Source organism: Mandrillus leucophaeus, unplaced genomic scaffold (genome assembly GCF_000951045.1).
Source record: "Mandrillus leucophaeus isolate KB7577 unplaced genomic scaffold, Mleu.le_1.0 Scaffold409, whole genome shotgun sequence".
NCBI lineage: Eukaryota > Metazoa > Chordata > Mammalia > Primates > Cercopithecidae > Mandrillus > Mandrillus leucophaeus.
Window position 1 is genome coordinate 160,576 of NW_012104354.1, and position 18,483 is coordinate 179,058.

General features: G+C 38.1%; 1 protein-coding gene across 2 annotated transcripts in view; it reads right to left on the reverse strand.

The window, feature by feature from the left end:
* Nucleotides 1–432: 432 nt before the first annotated feature.
* Nucleotides 433–18,483, reverse strand: part of SLC39A8 (solute carrier family 39 (zinc transporter), member 8) — a 123,560-nt gene continuing 105,509 nt past the window's right edge. The window contains exons 8-11 of one of the 2 annotated variants that reach the window (XM_011992254.1): nucleotides 16,536–16,720; nucleotides 12,246–12,278; nucleotides 8,758–8,817; nucleotides 433–2,773 (exon numbers count right to left, since the gene is read on the reverse strand). In XM_011992254.1, the coding sequence (XP_011847644.1) occupies nucleotides 2,765–2,773; nucleotides 8,758–8,817; nucleotides 12,246–12,278; nucleotides 16,536–16,720 (287 nt within the window). In that variant the 3' untranslated portion in view covers nucleotides 433–2,764. Of the gene's footprint in view, nucleotides 2,774–8,757; nucleotides 8,818–10,753; nucleotides 12,279–16,535; nucleotides 16,721–18,483 lie in introns of those variants that run through there. The other variant, XM_011992253.1, reaches the window with a different exon arrangement.

Genomic DNA, 18,483 nt, shown 5'->3' on the forward strand with positions numbered 1-18,483 from the left:
TTTTTTTTTTTTTTTTTTTTTTTTTAGTAGAGACGGGGTTTCACCGTGTTAGCCAGGATGGTTTTGATCTCCTGACCTCGTGATCCGCCAGCCTCGGCCTCCCAAAGTGCTGGGATTAGGCGTGAGCCACCGTGCCTGGCCAATCCATCACCATTTCTTAAATGAATGAGTAAATAAGATGAGAATCCAGACCAACATTCCTGGGTAAAAACTCCAAAGCTTTTTCAGGAGATCCCTCAAACCCATGACTTGCAACACAAATGGAGGCAGGATACCAGTTAGGAGTTCTGCCTGGTGATCAGGGACTGAAGAGTTCATGTGAGTATAAATAATTATTCTCTTCCCCCAAATCCAGATCCTCTGTGGAAGTGTGAGTTACTTTAGCAGCTTAAAAGACACAGGGAAGCCACATGAAAATGATAAAACCATAGGAATCTTTGTTTAAATTTATTTGACACATAATTGCACATATTTATGGGGTACATAGTGATATTACACATACAAGGTATGCATATGTAATGCATATAATGTATAGGAATCAGATTAAGGTTATTAGCATATCCATCATCTCAAATAGTTGTCATTTCTTTGTGTTGGGAACATTCATATCCTCCTTCTAGTTATTTGAAACTAAATAATGTATTGTTGTTAGCTATAGCCATCCTACTGTTATGTCAACAAAAGGGAAATTCCTTAATGTCCCAGCCCTGAGCCAGTGCAGGGGCAACTTACATCAGCAGCTGGGATGTCCAGGAAGAGGAAGTTTCAGAGGGCCAGGTTCAGACATAGTGCCCACTTCGAAACCTGGGAAATCAAAGATTTGCCCTGGTGGTCTGGGCATCTCTCTTTTCTCTTGCAGAGGTGGCAAAACTCAACCTCCATCCTCTTAGGGTCCTACCTGGGCCCAAGAATTAAATTGATGTAAGGGGTTAACAGGAGAAAAGCATACAAATTTATTTAATACATGTTTTACAGGACATAAGAGCCCATATAGGGAAAAGAAGATCCAAGGAAGCAGTGAGAGTCAATCGCTTCCACACTGGTTGCATAAAGGACAGTACATTTTGAAAAGGCAGCTCAATTTTGTGGGGAGGCTTAAAATATAAGAATTACTTGAACAAAGTCTATACAGAATTCTCTCGGCTTTAATTTCTCATCCTTGATAAGGAGAATGGTATTCCTTCTGTGACAGGGAGGCCATCTCTCACGTAAGAATTTCATCTCCTGCCGTTAAGACACAGAATTAAGATCAGAGTGACCCCCTCATGTCTGATATTTTTTAAATATCTTTAATTCAAAATAGTCAATATGCCAGAGCAGCACATTTCGATGGCATAATTCTTAACCTCTTCATTCTCTTCCTCTTGAAGATGGCACGCAGCCTCCTAAGAGTATGAAGTTTACTGCTACCACAGTAGAGTGTAAAAATGGCTTCCTTTCCTCACTCCAAGAGACTCCAGGCCCAAAAGATAACTCCAGAAAGTGAGGAACTAGAGCATAGGCCAGAACTTGCTTCTTTTCCATCTACCCTGAAATAATCAAACACTCTCTAAGGCACAGTCAAGGAAAGAATGCAAAGAATGAAAGAATTTACAGACACGTCTGTCTGTCTGGGCTTTTCTCATAAAATGTGGCCCTCAAAATGTCATAACGGGAGTCATGGCCGGGCTTGACTTCTAATGATGAGAAAAGTTAGATAATGCCATCCTTTCTGTTTTTCACAAAAGCAGAGAGATCTCTTGGGAAAAAAAGGATTTATTCTTCTTTTTCTTCTTTAGCTCTATAGACAGATGGGGACAGTGAGTGGCCCAGGGAGGAGTTGGACATCAGAATTTAGATTGTAAAAAGGAACACTGGGGAGGGCTAACTTGGTTAGTTTGCTTTAATTACTAGTAGCCAAAGGGCAACTCAAAATGGTTTGCACCATTAGGAAAAGTGATTATTACACATACCAAAAAAAAATCCCGGGGAAGAGGGACTCCAGGGAAGAGGCTTGTCAATTCAATGGCTAAGGAGGTCCTCCTGGACCATCTTTCCACTTTCTGCTGTGCTTCTTCAGCACATCACCTTCATCCCAATGCTATTTCCTCTCAAGGTAGCTGTATTAGTCTGCTAGGACTGCAGTAATAAAGTGCCACAACTGTGTAGCTTAAATAACAAAAATGTATCGTCTCACAGTTGTGGAGGCTGGAAGTTCAAGATTCAGGCATGCACAGAATTGGTTCCTTCTTAGGGCTGCAAGACAGAGTCCATTCCATACCTCTCTCCCAGATTCTGATGGTTTGCTGGCAATTGTTGACATTGTAGATGCATCACCACGATCTCTGCCTTAATCTTTACATGGTGTAGCCAGTATTCAAATTTCTCTTTTTAGTAAGAATACCAGTCATACTAGATTAGGAACCCACTCTACTCCAGTATGAGTTCATCTTAACAAATTACATTTGCAATGACTCTATTTCCAAACAAGGTCACATTCTGAGATCCTGGGGATTAGAACTCAAACATATCTTTTTTCGGGGGTGGGGGACACAATTCAAAACAAAACAGTAGCAAAATGGCTGCTCCAGGTGTCACACTACAAACAAAGTCCCTAGAAAGAAGAGGCTGTATCTTCCTTACTCCTTTTGAGATACTTCACAGCACACACAGCATCATGTCTCAGTGGTCATAACTATGTCATATGCCTACCTCTAACCAATCACTGTTGAAAGCACTGGTATTGCAGAGATGTGGAGGTGAAATATTCCAGATAATGCAATTACTATTTTGCCTGACAAAGAGAAGGAACATAGTCAAGTTTTAAGCGTGTGAGTTACCATGTTTCCGTAATCTTTCAGTCCTCTAAGTTGTTAGCTTTTCTCCTTTTTCCTAATCACATCTATTAGCTTTTTTTAGAATACATGTTCATTGAAGAAAATTGGAAAGCATTAAAAACAATATATTTTGAATAATTCAAAAATCCCACCAAGACTTCTTCTAATTTCTCTTCTAATTTACTGGTAAGCGTGTGTTTATTGAAAAAAATTGAGACAACATTAACATTTTAAAAAGAACCAATTTAAAATGATTCATAATCCCGTAGAGCTATCCCCTACTAATGTACTAGAAAATATTTTTCCCATATGTATATGTTATGTATACATACATACATATATAACAAAAAGTGTGGCTTTAGTGTGCATACCTCTGAGTAGCCTGCCTTTCTTCAGTTAGTATTAATTTGATTGTTTGCATTTCCTTTCTCCCTGTAGTAATGTTATTAATCACAACTATCTGGAACACCTTACCCCCAACACATATTTACACTCTACAGTTCTCTTTTGGTATCATTAATTGCAAAAGAGTTCCAGCTCAAGTTAAGTCACAGGATAAGGCTCCTGGAACCAAGAGGAGAGAAGACGTCTGATAAGAAATGAATTAGACGTTATTCATTAAACCTAAGTCAAATAGTCAAATGCTCCCTCCTCTGTGAAGTATTTTTCACTGACTCCTCTTCCAACCCAAGGAGAATTCTCCCAGTTGTGCACAATTACTGTTGAGTTGACCGTCCATGTTCTCTAACATAACACTCTGATTTGTGGTATTATTGGTTTTTCACATGCCAGGATACCCTTGAGAGCAGAGATGAGCTCTGATTTATTTTTATATCTCCAGGCCTAGCATCAGTGGACATTGAATATGTGTTTTATTGAACAAATGAATTCATTCATTCATTCATTCACAGAAGAACAAGCTCAGAATTTTTTTCCTTCTTCTCTACCATAGTTCCCTACAATGGTTTATCACAATTTCAAAAAAGAGGCAAAGTTTGAACAGTTAATTTTTAAGTATTATTTGGAAGAAAGTGAAATATAATTATTTCAACACTAACCTAGATATTATGCTTGAATATCAGTGAGGTATGTGCCTCAAAAAGCCAGATGTCTATAAAAATCAAATAATAACTTGACAACCAGGTGATGGTTGCTAAGAGACTGCATTTTTCTGTGAACACATGATGTATGAAGTGTGGCCTAGATTCACATCCTACATTAAACATCTTCCTTGGAGTTATCTATAAAGTCTGATTTTGCATGGCTTGTCAAGGTATGTAAGTTATTCCCTCAGTTATCCTGCTCCTGCTGTTAGAAATCATACGGTTCTATACATAGAATATTATTTCAACACCATTATCTGTTCTGAACTCAAGGTTGTTTAGGTTATAGATTGAGGCCCCTTTTGGCTCCAAAACTTTTCAGTGGCATCAAATGTTAGTTACCCTCTCATAGTTATCACTGAGGAACAACCTTCACTTTTGATGTATTAATTGTGCTAAATGAAAAAATGTAAAATATGTACAATGTTTCTATGTCTTCCAAAGTGAAATAAAAATAAATAGAAATTATCCACGAGTTTTGAAAGATTTTTACTCCCCACTACTGGAACATAATAGAGATTTTACTATACTCTGCCTAGGAAGTTGACTCCCGACATTGATAGTGGAGTTCCAGAAAGTGCTGAGGAACTGTGCTAAATTCAAGAGCTGGGAATTTTGTTTGAAATAAATATCTCAATATTTAACTGCTGTATTAATTAGAAAAATTTTATTGCAAGAAACAGAAACCCAAATCAAATTAACTAAAGCCAAAAAGGACTTACTAAGATATTAGAATAACTTGGGTAACTTACAAAATTGAAGGAACTAAAGAAGAATAACTGAAAAGTATTAAGGATGTCAGGAACTGGAACCAAGGACAACACAACAGCTCTCTCCATCCAGTCCCCATAGCTTCTACTCTTTTCTCAGCATCCATCTCATTTTCCTAGGTTTCCCCTTGTGCCAGGAACATGACCACCAGCAGCTCTGGTGTCAAATACAAGAGGCAAGAGCTTTGGCTCTCCACATCCTTAGAAGTTTCTGTGTAAAGATTACAATTGACCCAGACTGGGTGACTTGCCCAGCTTGTGGCTAACTGGTGAGGTTAAGTGCATTGGTTGACAATCTTCAGTAGCGGTTGGGAGAAACCAGTTTCTAAAAGAAAGAGTGAAGCTTTTACATGGAGAAGTGCAGAAGTCAAGGTAGGCAGACACTATCAACAGAAGTGCATTGCTCCAAACATATCCAAACATAATACCACTTTCACCAGTTTTGTCACCACAAAGTAACAGGACAACCAGCTCCTAACTTATACAATGTCATCTTTATGACTATTCTAAAATGCTTTGAACTTTTTCATCTTAAAACACCAAAGGATCGCTATGACAGTGCAGGTGCTTTTTCTCACATGCATCCTTCTACAAAATGCTTAGACATGATTTCTGAGACTTACTTTTCACAAATTAAAAGATTTTTTCATGGAGACACAAAAGATACAAAAAGTAGAAAGATCCACATGAAGCACCTTCCTCCAGTTTCTAAGGCTTCTAAAATCAATGTTTCCCAGTTCATTAACAAGCTCGTACATAATTATTAGAGTAACACCATTAAAGTTAGCACATATAATGACTCCCAAGGAAAAAACATTGTCTATATATAAGCATCGCTGTGAATGAATGGAACGTCTCAGCAATATGGTCACAAGCAGCCATCCCGGTGTTCTCACTCAGATATTCCACGTAACACTTCATAGTATGCTTTAAGTGAGGGAATGTGACCTATAGATACATCTACATGAGAAAGATTCCCATAGGGCATAAACAGTTCAATAAGCAATCATAAAAATGTATTCATTCTTCCCCATCTAGAAATCTATGTCTTTATTTAAAAATACGTGATCATTGATGCTTAAGGACGTGTTGTCAGACAGTTGGTTACAGTCTTTTATCTAGTCAAAAGATTCTAATCTGCCAGAAATGTGATAAGTCCACTTATAACTAGTCTCTCAAAATATCCTAGATATTTTTCTCTGTATGCATAGTTATTCGTACAAATTAATCTAACCCAATTCCATCTTGTTACCCTAAAACATTTAATGGTAATGACTTCTTATCATCTTTCATCCCCATAAATTTTCTCCTTGCTTTCAGTGAGTTGCAAGTTCACTCCCATCTACCTACTTGTAGTGTATTCTTTCTCCTGCCAAATTCACACAGTCACCTCCTCTTCCAGAATAAGACATTTACTGCTGATCAATCACAGCCACAAGGGAAACAAACAACCGCCATGCTCAAATGAGGATAAGGTGAGGCAGGTCCAATAATTTACAAAGGGACTAGTTACAAACATGCAAGTGGGGTACAGGGAAACCACAAGTGATGCTACATGAATGCAGGGCTGAAGACAGCAGAGCTGTTACTACCCTTAGGCCAAAGGGACAGAGAGATAGCGGGCACCAAAACCAAAGGAGAGGAATCCACAGGCAGATGCTGACCCAGCAACTGTTTTTTAGATGAACTAGGTACAGAAATTGAGAATAAGCATTTATAAACTTCAACAGCAATTCCATAGAATAATTGTGTCTAATAAAAAATGAGGTTTATCTAATAATAAAAATAGGGTTGGATTTTCTATGTCTTTTTTTTTTTTTTTTCCCGAGATGGAGTCTTGTTCTGTTACCCATGCTAAAGTGCAGAGACATGATCTTGGCTCACTGCAACCTCTGCCTCCTGAGTTCAGCTCTTCTGCCTCAGCCTCCTGAGTAACTGGGATTACAGGTGACTGCCACCACCCCCAGCTAATTTTTTCTTTTTTTTTTTTTTTTAAGTAGAGAGGGGGTTTCACTGTGTTGGCCAGGCTGGTCTCAAACTCCTGACCTCGTGATCTGCCCACCTCAGCCTCCCAAAGTGCTGAGATTACAAGCACGAGCCACCACACCTGGCCTATATCTTTATTTTTAATTGTATTTAATTTTTCTAGTAATTTCTTTCAATTCTATCTATTTACAGAAGTGCCAGCTATTGATAAATTGGAAATAAGGAAAACATGCTGGGCCTTCACCACAGATATTTTAAGAAGCTTTTCTCTGGAGCAGGCCTTCTTGAGCAAAACAGGCAGCCCAAGGATACCCAATAGGAGGATAGTCAAGGAAATCGATACTCTATCCTTTCTCTCCTCACTTCCTCCAGTCTCTTGTTGAAGTTCTCCATTTGACTATACCCATTGAGGTCCATGTGGGTCAGTCTCTGGGGAAGGATACAGAAGGGGTAGAGAGTGGATCCCCACCCTGTACAGTTGAAAAGTCTATATCCCCAACATAGCAAATGCACGAAGTCCCATCACCACAGAATGATGTCATTTGTCACAGAGTAATGTCTCCCTGTGCCACTTATCAGCTTACTGCCGCTGAACTCCAGATTCACTCTAAATACATGCTCTGTCATAATGAATAGAATTCCTTTAGCACCCATCCATTACAGTGAGCAGGATATTGAGCTGTCTCAGTAGAGGGCGCTGGAGGGATACTACAAGAGGAAGGGGCTCTCCTGCTGTTTGCAGCTGCTGCAAGAGGTCAGCAGTGTGGGTGGGAGGGCTTTGATCATGGTCTTGCCTGGCTGCAGCCCTGAGCATGTGGTTCCTTTGCAACTTCTCACCTGCAGACTGGCCTAGTATTAAAAATAGAACCCATTTCACAGGCTTGTTGTAAGTGCTAATTTTTAAAGGGCAGATATAATCAGTATATTAACATGCAGTTCTCACAGGGGTAACTAAACAACTTTAATTTTGTTCCTCATTGTCCTTGTAAGTCTTCTTGGGGGAGAAGGACTGGCTAGCCCTTCTCCTACCCCTGGATGAAACTTGGGGTGGCACAATGGCTATTCTGACACAGGACTTTGGGGGAATATAAAATCCTACAATCACTTGAAGACACATAGTCTCAAGTCAATTATAGAAAGTGTCCAATCCAATGCATCAATCCGTAATTCAATTTGTATTCAAAGGTAAGACTTCTGAGAAGGAATCCTTCTATTTCCTCACTCTCCACTGTTCGCTAATTGGCTTTTGGCCCCTCCAGGGTTAAGTGCTTAGATGAAGGAAAGAAAAGAGGGGATAAAAACGTTCATACTTGACAGATACTGTCAAAATGTGGCTTAATGCTGTCTGACAAATGCTTAAGACTAACCATTCTCTTATAGGCACTTTTGGGATTCTTCAGAGGGGCTCCTGCCAAGTGATGTAATCTAGTTCTCCAATTGCCCCACATGACTCAGTCCTTGGTTTTCCAGAAGTCCACTCAGTACTGACCTTCTTCTATTTTCAAGATAGCACCCCTCTTACACAAGATTTTAAATTGTTCCAAACCAGATCTTATACACCACTCGGCTCACACTAGACCAAGGGAATATCCAACTACCCTTTGTCCCAACAAACTCTAGGACTGAAGGTCAAGCTGAGGTAGCAACAACTCTCCTCACTTCACCTGCAAAGGCACTTTGCAGCCCTCCTCTGAGCCTCTCTATTTCCTGGAAGTCAGACACCATCCGCAGTGTCTGTGAGGTCTGCTAATGGAGCTTGCCACAAAATACAGACTGAAACAAGTTTTATAAACTTCCTCAGCTTTTTGAGAGAAGGAAGAATTTCCTTTTTGAATTCTTCCAAGATTTCCATAACTTTTCATCTTTATTTTTCTTTCCTATGACCCCTAAGCAAACATCCTGCTGGTGACCATAAGCATGGCAATAAATTATCCACGTGTTGCCTCACTGGGGTTTTACTACTAGTTGGTCTATACTATTGTGGGGATAACATGCACAGTCACTGCAGAAGGAATTAAGCCATTGTATAAACTTTAAAACATGCAAGCACTACCCATTAAAATTGTTCCTTGGTATTCTTACCGTATATATCCAAAGTAAATGAAGTTGAGATTTGATGTCACCAGTAGCCCATTTAATTATCTACAAGAATCAGATGATAAACTATTCAGATCCAACTTTTCTTGTACTGACTAGCTATAATAACCCACATGGGGCAGGGGGAGAAATAAGTGGCTGTTTACAATTATTTTTGCCAGTATATGCTAATAGTACTTAGTTTCATAGTTCTGGATATGGCTCCAGTAATCAGAAGAGCTTTAAACAGAAAGATCAAAGTCCATAGAAAAAGAGTTTTGTTTCCATTTCCTTAGAATTTAGATCATCCTGTGAAAAACATAGGATTTCTTCAAGGTAAATAAATACTACTCGCAAGAGGTTAAGACAGAGAAACTATAAAGACAAGTAGTACAAGTGTGTAAAGAATAATACTGGTTATTAGGCAAAACTGCTCAGACGGACCAGTAGAATTAAAATAGTTAAAGTGACAAGGGATTGATCTGAAACAAGTCATGAGAATCCCTACAAAAAGCAGTTCCATAAACTGGCTGCATAAGAACCATCTGGAGTCATAAGTTTCTGAATTAAACTGATACAAGCCTGTCTGTACCTGAGACAGCCGACATCCATTCAGGGCTTCTTTTCAGTAAGAGAATTCTGATTTTATTGCTGGTAGTGTATCCAGCTGAAAGCAATGTTTCTCAGCTTCTCCTGAAGATTGGTATGGCCATGTGATTAATACTGGTAATTGAATACAAGTGGAGATTGTTGGAGGCTCCTTAAAGTGGGATGAAGAGCTGGGTGTGAACTTTTTGCCTTTCTACCCATTACTCCTTCTGGCTATGTAGAATTTAGACCTTAAGGCTGAATCTCTAGCAACCATCTTAGAGCATGAAGCAATCTTCAAGGTGGGAGTCACAAGCTAAAGATGGCAGAGCTGACAGATCAAAGGAGTCTGGGTTCGCAACCACCATGGAACTGCCATGCCAGTCCTGCACTGCTCCTTCCACACTTTTATAAGAAGGAAAGTAAACCTAACATAGACAATCCCCTGTTATCATACACCATCGAATCCTAAACACAGTGCTACTGGCATTTTCTTAGCATTACCAGATTGCAACAGATGATTTTCATATTCAGGCACGTATAACTACCTTCACAATGCTACCCGGCTGTCGGTGATTACAGCATACCATTTGGGGAAATGCATGTCTTAGAATTAATGAAACAGGTATTTGAAGTCTTCAGTTTATCCAGCTGCCTTAGCTTGCCTGAAATCTTACTCATTAACTCACTGATTCTGGGAACATCCAGAATTGGAAATTTCCAATATGGAAGAGAAATGGCCATGAGAGAATGCCTTGTGCATACCCGGCACAGAAAGGAAGCTAAGGAAAAGCAATCCAACACAGACATTGCCACCCACAGTTGTGTGGAAGGCAAAGTATCAGTGAGAAAGCAGCTGTAGTAACATCAGTGTTGGAGAATCTTATTTATTATAGGGTTAAGAACCTCTTTACTGTAATGGACCTTAAATGAACACAGAAGTCTGGTCTCCAAAGTGAGACCTAAAGGAAGATGATGCCAACCAGAGTACGGAGGACAGACTGGCAGTTAATGTTCCCCTGGCACAGGCCATCAGTAATCAGCTGTTGACACACCTATGTTAACTGTCTGGTAAACTCGTGGTGCTGTTTTGGCTCTTCTCAACTAGTTCACTTTTTAAAACTTTAAGCACCTCATTAAAGAAACCCTTTTAGATGTGGTAAATCAGAAACAGTCTACTAGGTAGGGCCCTACTAAGCAATGAGAAATCATCATACTACTATTCAGGGACTATTAAAATAGTGGACTCTCGGGTTGGCCATGCTAAGCAACTGGTATAGAAATAAGCCATGGCAGGGTTAGATTTGCAGTTTGAGCACATCACTGATTTCCTATTTATATCTTTCCCCCATAATACCAGATACATGGTAGTCACTCAACAGGACCCATATTAAATAACAAATGACACAATGCATGGTTTCAAAAGGTGTTTACTATTTGGTCAAACAATTTTTAATTGGAGTTCATAAAGTGAAATATATACTAAAATATATATTAAATATTCACCAAATCCGCATTGCTGCTACGTGAAAACATTTTTTGGTCTGTTGGAAAATGTAATTCCTGAGATCATTGTTGGGCTTTGTTCATCATTTTCCTCACCATCAAATCATCTTTCCTTAAGTGACTTGGGAGTGTGAATCTAAGATGTTCAATTTTAGACCAATTTTTTCTATCTTCTAAATGAGTAAACAGGCTCTATCTTTTATAAAAGGTAGAAAAATAACCATGGTGTGCTAATTTTTTTCAAGGTATACCATATGGAAAAGTGTAGGCTGAACACAAAAGAAGTCTTTTCTGAACGGCTCTCGATCACACATAAGGAACATATGTTTTCCAGTTAATCAGTCCTTGATGTACAGCAGTCCAGCTGTTGTTTTGCATTTATTAAAATATTCTCTGCTAAATAATTACGTTCATCTTTAAAAGTAAATTGCATAAAATTACATCCAATTTCTTGCTCTAAACCAACATATTCTTCACCTTCACAAAGCAAACACATGGTGCACTGAAACTGAGGTGTTACCAGCTTTACATACTGTTCTGCCATTTGTGAGGGGTGCAACCACAACATAAGTCAGAAAAAAAGCTATCCAGCTTTTCGTGAATGTGGTGAAGTTTACACTTAGCGATAAGTCTCTAAGCCTGAACTTAGCAGGGCTAGCAAAACTTTATTAATTTCCTAACTCCTATTATTTTAAAACAGTTTTCAAAATAATCCTGTAAGTTCCTAATTGAAATACAAAACAGAACAAAAAGCTGTGAGAAATCTTTTTTTCTTTGGCTCTTTAAAGACTTGGAATCATTTATATTAGTGTTGCATACATTTTACCTTCTACATTTTGATGTACTTGCTCTTGAAAGCACTAGAACAAATTAATTGAAATAAAACCTCTCTGAAACCACTTGAACCTTTGATCCTACCATAGAGTTTTAAAGACTTTCAAGAGGTAACTTGTATTTTCCCGAGTCTGAGTGTCTACATGATTATAGAATGCATGTCTCTTGCTTCATGGTGATATCCAGTATGCATGAAATACTGAAAAATAGGTATTTCCCAAAGATTCCTATATACCAGGCATCTCCGACTGACACTGAAAACCTTCTGAAGCATTTTTAACAACAAATAATGGACTATTTCACAGACTGACACCAATAATTAGTTTTCTTGACCTACAGTTGAAAGCAAAATTATCTTTTTAACTAAATAGGATCAGCTTCAAAATCCCTTTTGGAGATGTTTTTATCTATTAAATGCCTTTATTAACAACACCATCTTCCATTTTCTATTACTCCAATTCGATTTCTCCTGCATACAAGGTAATGAGCAGAATGGCTGTGAATCCAGTTAACATTCCAGCATTCTGAATCATGAAGAAGGTGAAATCAGTTTTTCTTCCAGTTACCTTTTCTCTCAGCATATCATTCATCTCTGGAAACTAGAAGACAGATATATTGTTAGATAATTGTTGCCATCTTGTGGCAAACCACAAAACAGTCACTTAGAGGCATACCTCGGAGATAGTGTGGGTCTGGTTCCAGACCAGTGTGATAAAGCAAACATCTCAATAAAGTAAGTTACATGAATTCTCAGGTTTCCCAGTGCATACAATAGATATAGTTGCATTATACTGTAGACTATTAAGTGTGCAATAGCATAATATCTAAAAAGGCAATGTATATACCAGAATTTTAAAAAATACCTTATTGCTAAAAAATGCTACCAATCATTCGAGCTTTCGGTAAGTTGTAATCTTTTTCCTGGTGGAGTCTCGACCCCATCTTGATGGCTGCTGACTGATTATAGAGTAGTGGTTGCTGAAGATGGGACTGGCTGTGAAAATGTCTTAAAATAAGGCAACAATGACATTTGCAACATCAATTTATTATTTCTTTCATGAAAGATTTCTCTGTAGTGTGCAATGCTGTTTGACTGCATTTTACCCACAGTAGAACTTATTTCCAAATTGGAGGCAATCCTCTCAAACTCTGTCCCTGTTTTATAAACTCTGTTTGTAGAATATTCTAAGTCCTTTGATGTCATTTCGGCAATGTTCACCAGGAATAGATTCTGTCTCAAGAAATCACTGTTTGTTCCTCCATAAGAAGCAACCCCTCATTCATTCTAGTTTAATCATGAGATTGCAGCAATTCAGTCCCATCTTCAGTCTCCTTTATTCTAGTTATCTTGCCATTTCCACTACCTCTGCAGTTGCTTCCTTCCCTGAACACCTCAAAGTCATCCATGAGTGTTGAAATCAGCTTCTTTCCAATTTCTGTTAATGTGGATATTTTGACTCCTCCCACAAATCACAAATGTTCTTAATATCATCTAGAATGATGAGTCCTTTCTAGAAAGTTTTCAACTTACTTTGTCCAGATTCATCAGAGGAATCACTATCTACAGCAACTATAGACTTACAGATTATTCTGAAAAAATACGATTTGTAGGCCCAAACTACTCCATGGACTGATCCATGGACTGCGGAATAGATGCTGTGTTAGCAAGCACAACAACAACATTCATCTCCTTGTACATCTCCGTAAGAGCTCTTAGGTGACTTGATGCACTGTCCATGAGCAGTAATGTTTTGAAAGGAATTTATTTTATTTTTCTGAGCAGTAGGTCCTAACAGTGGGTTTAAAATATTTACTAAACCATGCTGTAAATAGATGTGTTATCATCCAGGCTGTGTTGTTCCATTTCTACAGCACAGAGTAGATTCAGCATCATTCCTAAGGCCCCTAGGATTTGGGGAGTGGTAAATGATCATTGGCCTCAACTTAAAGTTACCAGCTGCATTAGTCCCTAATAAGACAGTCAGCCTGTCCTTTGAAGATTTGAAACCAGTCATTGACTTCTTCTCTCTAGTGTGGAAAGTCCTGGATGGCATGTTCTTCTAACAGAAGGCTGTTTCAGCTACACTGAAAATCTATTAGTTTAGAGTAGCCACCTTCATCAGTGATCTTAGATCTTCTGGATAACTTTCTGCAGCTTCCCGTCAGCACTTGCGGCTTCACCTGGCACTTTTATGTCACAGAGATGGCTTCTTTCTTAAACCTAATGAACACACCTCTGCTAACGTCCAGTTTTTCTTCCGCAGTTTCTTTACTTCTGTAAGCCATCATAGAGCTGAAGAGAGTTATTCCTTGCTCTGAAATAGGCTATTGCTTATGGGAACATTGTAGCTGCTTTGATCTTCTATCCATACCATTTAAATTTTATTCATGTCAGCAATAGGCTGTTTTGCTTTCTTATTATTTGTGTGTTCGCTGGAGTAGCATTTTTAATTTCCTTCATCAATCCTTTCTTCGCAGTCACAACCGGGCTATTTGGCACACAAAGTCTAGCTTTTGGCCTGCCTTGGGTTTCAACATGCCCTCCTCACTAAGCTTAATCATTTTGGCCTGTGATTTAATATGATAGATGTGCAGCTCTTCCTTTCACTTGAACACTTAGAGGCCACTGTAGGATTATTAATTGGTGTAATTTCAACATTGTTGTGTGTCAGGGAATAGGGAGGCCCAAGGAGAGGGAGATGGGAGAATGGCTGATTAGGGAGCAGGCAGAACACACACAACATTTGTCAATTAAGTTCACCATTCTATACGAATGTGGTTCATGGCACCCTAAAACATAATAGTAACATCATAGATCATTGATCACAAATCGCTAAAACAGATATCATAATAATAATGAAAAGGTTTGAAATATTTCAAAAATTAACAAAATGTAACAGAGACAGGAAATAAGCACATGCTATTCGAAAAATGGCACTGACAGACTCGCTTGAGGCAGGGTTGCCCACAGCTTTCAATGTGCAAGAAAGCAATGTGCAATAAAACAAGGTGCTCCTGTAATAGAATGCTGGGAGGGGCGATATGATGTCATTTACTTTGGATGTTCAAAGGTTTTAGAACAGATAGCTTAATAGGAATATCTAGTTCTTTCAGGCATCACCAAGAGTAAAATAACTGAAGCAGTATTTTTCCCCAACTGAATCAATCAGTGGGATGGAATTTACCTCATTTTATGTTCTCTTTCTCCTTTTCCATTACCCGTTCTTTATGCTTCACCTATCCCATTCTTTCACGACCTCAAGTTTACCCAGCAAAATCTTCACACCTACCATCACCTCTACCAGAACTTGTATTTCTCTAATTTTTCAGTGGACTAAATCCTTCACGTTTTACCTTATATCTTGCTAAAACACTTCTGCTAGCCAATCCTAGTTTATTCTAGATTCCTTTATTATCATCTCTCATCATATATTCTACTTTCTTATTTCATAGTTTTTATTATTTGTAATTATTTAGTTATCTGTGTGATTTCTTGTTGTTGTTGTTTAATTTCAGGATCCCCTCTTTCTAGAGGAAAAGCCCCACAAATGGAAAAGCTCCTTGAACTGTGCCTATTTTGCTCACTCCAGGATGAGTATTATTTCTTAGTATTATTTCTTTAAACTGAGCAACTCTAATAAGATTCTGTTCTTATATCAGAAAGTAAAATGACTATAAGACAGTATGAGACATTAATTTGTGAAAAAAGTTATAAATGTAGCATTGGTTCTAAGAGATGAAATCCTTGCTCTTCTGAGGGTCTGCAGAGAACAATCAACAGAGCTAGACAAATATAATTTGGAGGTAAGAATGCAGATGAAAAAAATTAAATTATTAAATCATGTATGTAATACATCCAGTTCCAAATACAAAAGAAATAGTCCTTGATTTTCATACACTACCATATTATCATTTTCTAGAAAGATGTCCATGATTTATTTGAAAATGCACAGGATATTCTCTCTCTTACACACACATGCACACTCTTTTTTTTTTTTTTTTTTTTTGAGATGGAGTCTTGTTCTGTTGTCAGGCTGGAGTACAGTGGCACGATCTCGGTTCACAGCAACCTCTACCTCCTGGGTTCAAGCGATTCTCCTGCCTCAGACTCCCAAGTAGCTGGGACTACAGGCACATGCCACCACGCCCAGCTAACTTTTGTAGTTTTATTAGAGGCAGGGTCTCACCACGTTGGCCAGGATGGTCTCGATCTCTTGACCTTGTGATCCGCCCACCTTGGCCTCCCAAAGTGCTGGGATTACAGGCATGAGCCACCACACCCAGCCATGCACACTCTTTTGAGCACACACACACACACACACACAGATGCAAAGACACAGACACTGAACAGATATAAATATATACTATGTCAAATAAATATTGTCAAAATTTTACCAATTTTAGTGTACCAGTTTTAGTTTAACCCAAAAAGCTGTCACTGTTTAGAACTTTGAAATAACAAAATGCTATTTACTCTGATAAGTTATTCCTCTTCCAAATGTGACACAGACACAAAAGAGGGAGAAAAAGTCCTATAGGGACATACTATAAGACAAGATGTGCCAGCCACAAGGGGAATAGAGATAGAGGAAAATATCTCTACTTCAACAAAAACAAATCATTTCACCTTCAAACAATATGATTATGTTTTAAAGAACCAATGAGGATAAGTTTCAAATTACTATTAGTATAAACTACTCAAGTAGAATGATCTGTTGAAATGGGAATGTTTTGAATTACAACAGAAAGGCCTTCCGCACTGTGGAAAGCAGAAGGCCAGCCATAGTTAACTCATAATCCAGATACTCATTTCCAAATTTTAAATTAAAACAAAATACAAATTTTAAGCTTCTTACCATATCTGCCAGAGAAATATAGAGGAACATGCCTCCAGCAAGTGCAAATATAATATTTGGAGCGAAATTGTTGCCCACCAAAATGCCAAAAGCTAGCCCAACATAGCAGGAACATGCAGAAAGGAAGTTGAATAGCAAGGCTTGTCGAGTGCTCATCCCTGCATTGAGTAGGATCACAAAGTCTCCTAGAAGAAGAAGAAAATATCAAGTGAATAGTTGGGTTTTTTGTTTTTGTTTTTGTTTTTGTTTTTAATTTCTGGATGAGATCAAAGATAATCATCAATGTCCAACAAGGTCTTCATTTTAGTGCATTAGAAGGCTTTTAAGAGCATGTCACCTGAAAAGTCTCATTCCACTGAAATCAAGAAGTAAGCAGACTTTTACAATATGAGCAGAGCTCCTTACCTAACTCGTGGGGAAATTCCTCACATAGGATTGCTATGGAAGTACTGAGTCCCTGAAGGAGAGACAAGGTGCAGGAAGCCCCAATCGCCAGGCCATCGATGAAATTGTGGAGGGCATCGCAGAGCGTTATCATCCAGGCAATCGTCCCTATTTCTGACAGTTTGGGCCCCTTCAAACAGGTACATGAACTTGGCTCTTTTTTTCCATCCTAGCAGAAAACCAATTAAAATGATAACCAACATTTCTTGAAAGTCTCAGAAATACAGACAAGTTGGAGATGGGTTATGTCTTGAAAAAAACAAATTGTTCCAACAGAAAGTCTTTTAGAGTAACTAGGAAACCCTAATAATACATAACAGAGAAAATAAGACTTATGGTCGAGAGAAAGGAAATTAATCAACTGACACACCTTGAATAAGCCACTAACAGACATTTTCCTTTACTTTCCCTTTAAAACAATCCTTTTGACTTATATAAACTTCTTCCTACTGCCTTTCTAAAATGCAGCAGATATTAACCTAAGAAATTTATTTATACACAAGATTTAAAATGAAGGAAGTTATTCAAAGACTAAACTTAAAGTCTTTTTCATGTTACAATTTAAATATGAAATCCACAACTAGAGCATGATGATATCAGGAACATTTGTTCTAATCCCTCCTATGCCACCATGTGACAGTGAGCAAGTTATCACAGAGTTCCTTCAACTATAAAATGAAGACATTGTACTAAATGATTTGTTTATTTATCAACAACTTATTGAGTTTCCATTGTGTTCCGGGTGCCATGTGGAGGGTTTAGGTTGTAACAATATGGTTCCTACAAGCTCCAAAGCTTAATTATTTTCTTAACAAATTGCATGAAGTGTAGATGGAACAGGCTAGCCTTTACACTAACACTTCTTTTCATGTAGAAACAATAATAAAAATAGAAAACCCTATGATGGACTCTTTGTAGGAATTTAGATTTCCAGGAAATTTACAAAATTGTACAAAATCAAATCAAATTGTACAGACAAATGCCAACTAAAACACTTTCCAGAAGTTGTAGAAAAAGATAAAATGCAAATTCATTTTTAAGTACAAAAGCAGTTTGCAATTAACTGGAGAACATTTTATTCCTAATTCTCCTCCTCTCACCTCTGCCTAAGCAGCTAATCATTATATTTATTGAACATCTGAAATCTGTAGAACACTCTGTTGAATGCTATGGGAAATACATGGAAATGGAAAACACAGCTTCTGTCTTTAAGAGGTGTATTTACGTTGGAGAAATAAGTCATAATATATACGGATACATTTTTAAAAATTGCAATATATATCCAACAGAGAGGGCTTACTTCAGAGCAACCATCTGAGAGGTTTTACATTTACTCCAATGTCACTTCACTACTCCGAACACTTTGGGGACCAACACTTTCAGAATCAACCTTAAATCTTGCAATACATCTCTTTACTGTTTCATTAGTGGCAAATCTGCACCTTTGGATTTTTGTTTGTAGGCACAGATAAAAGCATTTGGAGCAAATATATTTTTTAATTAA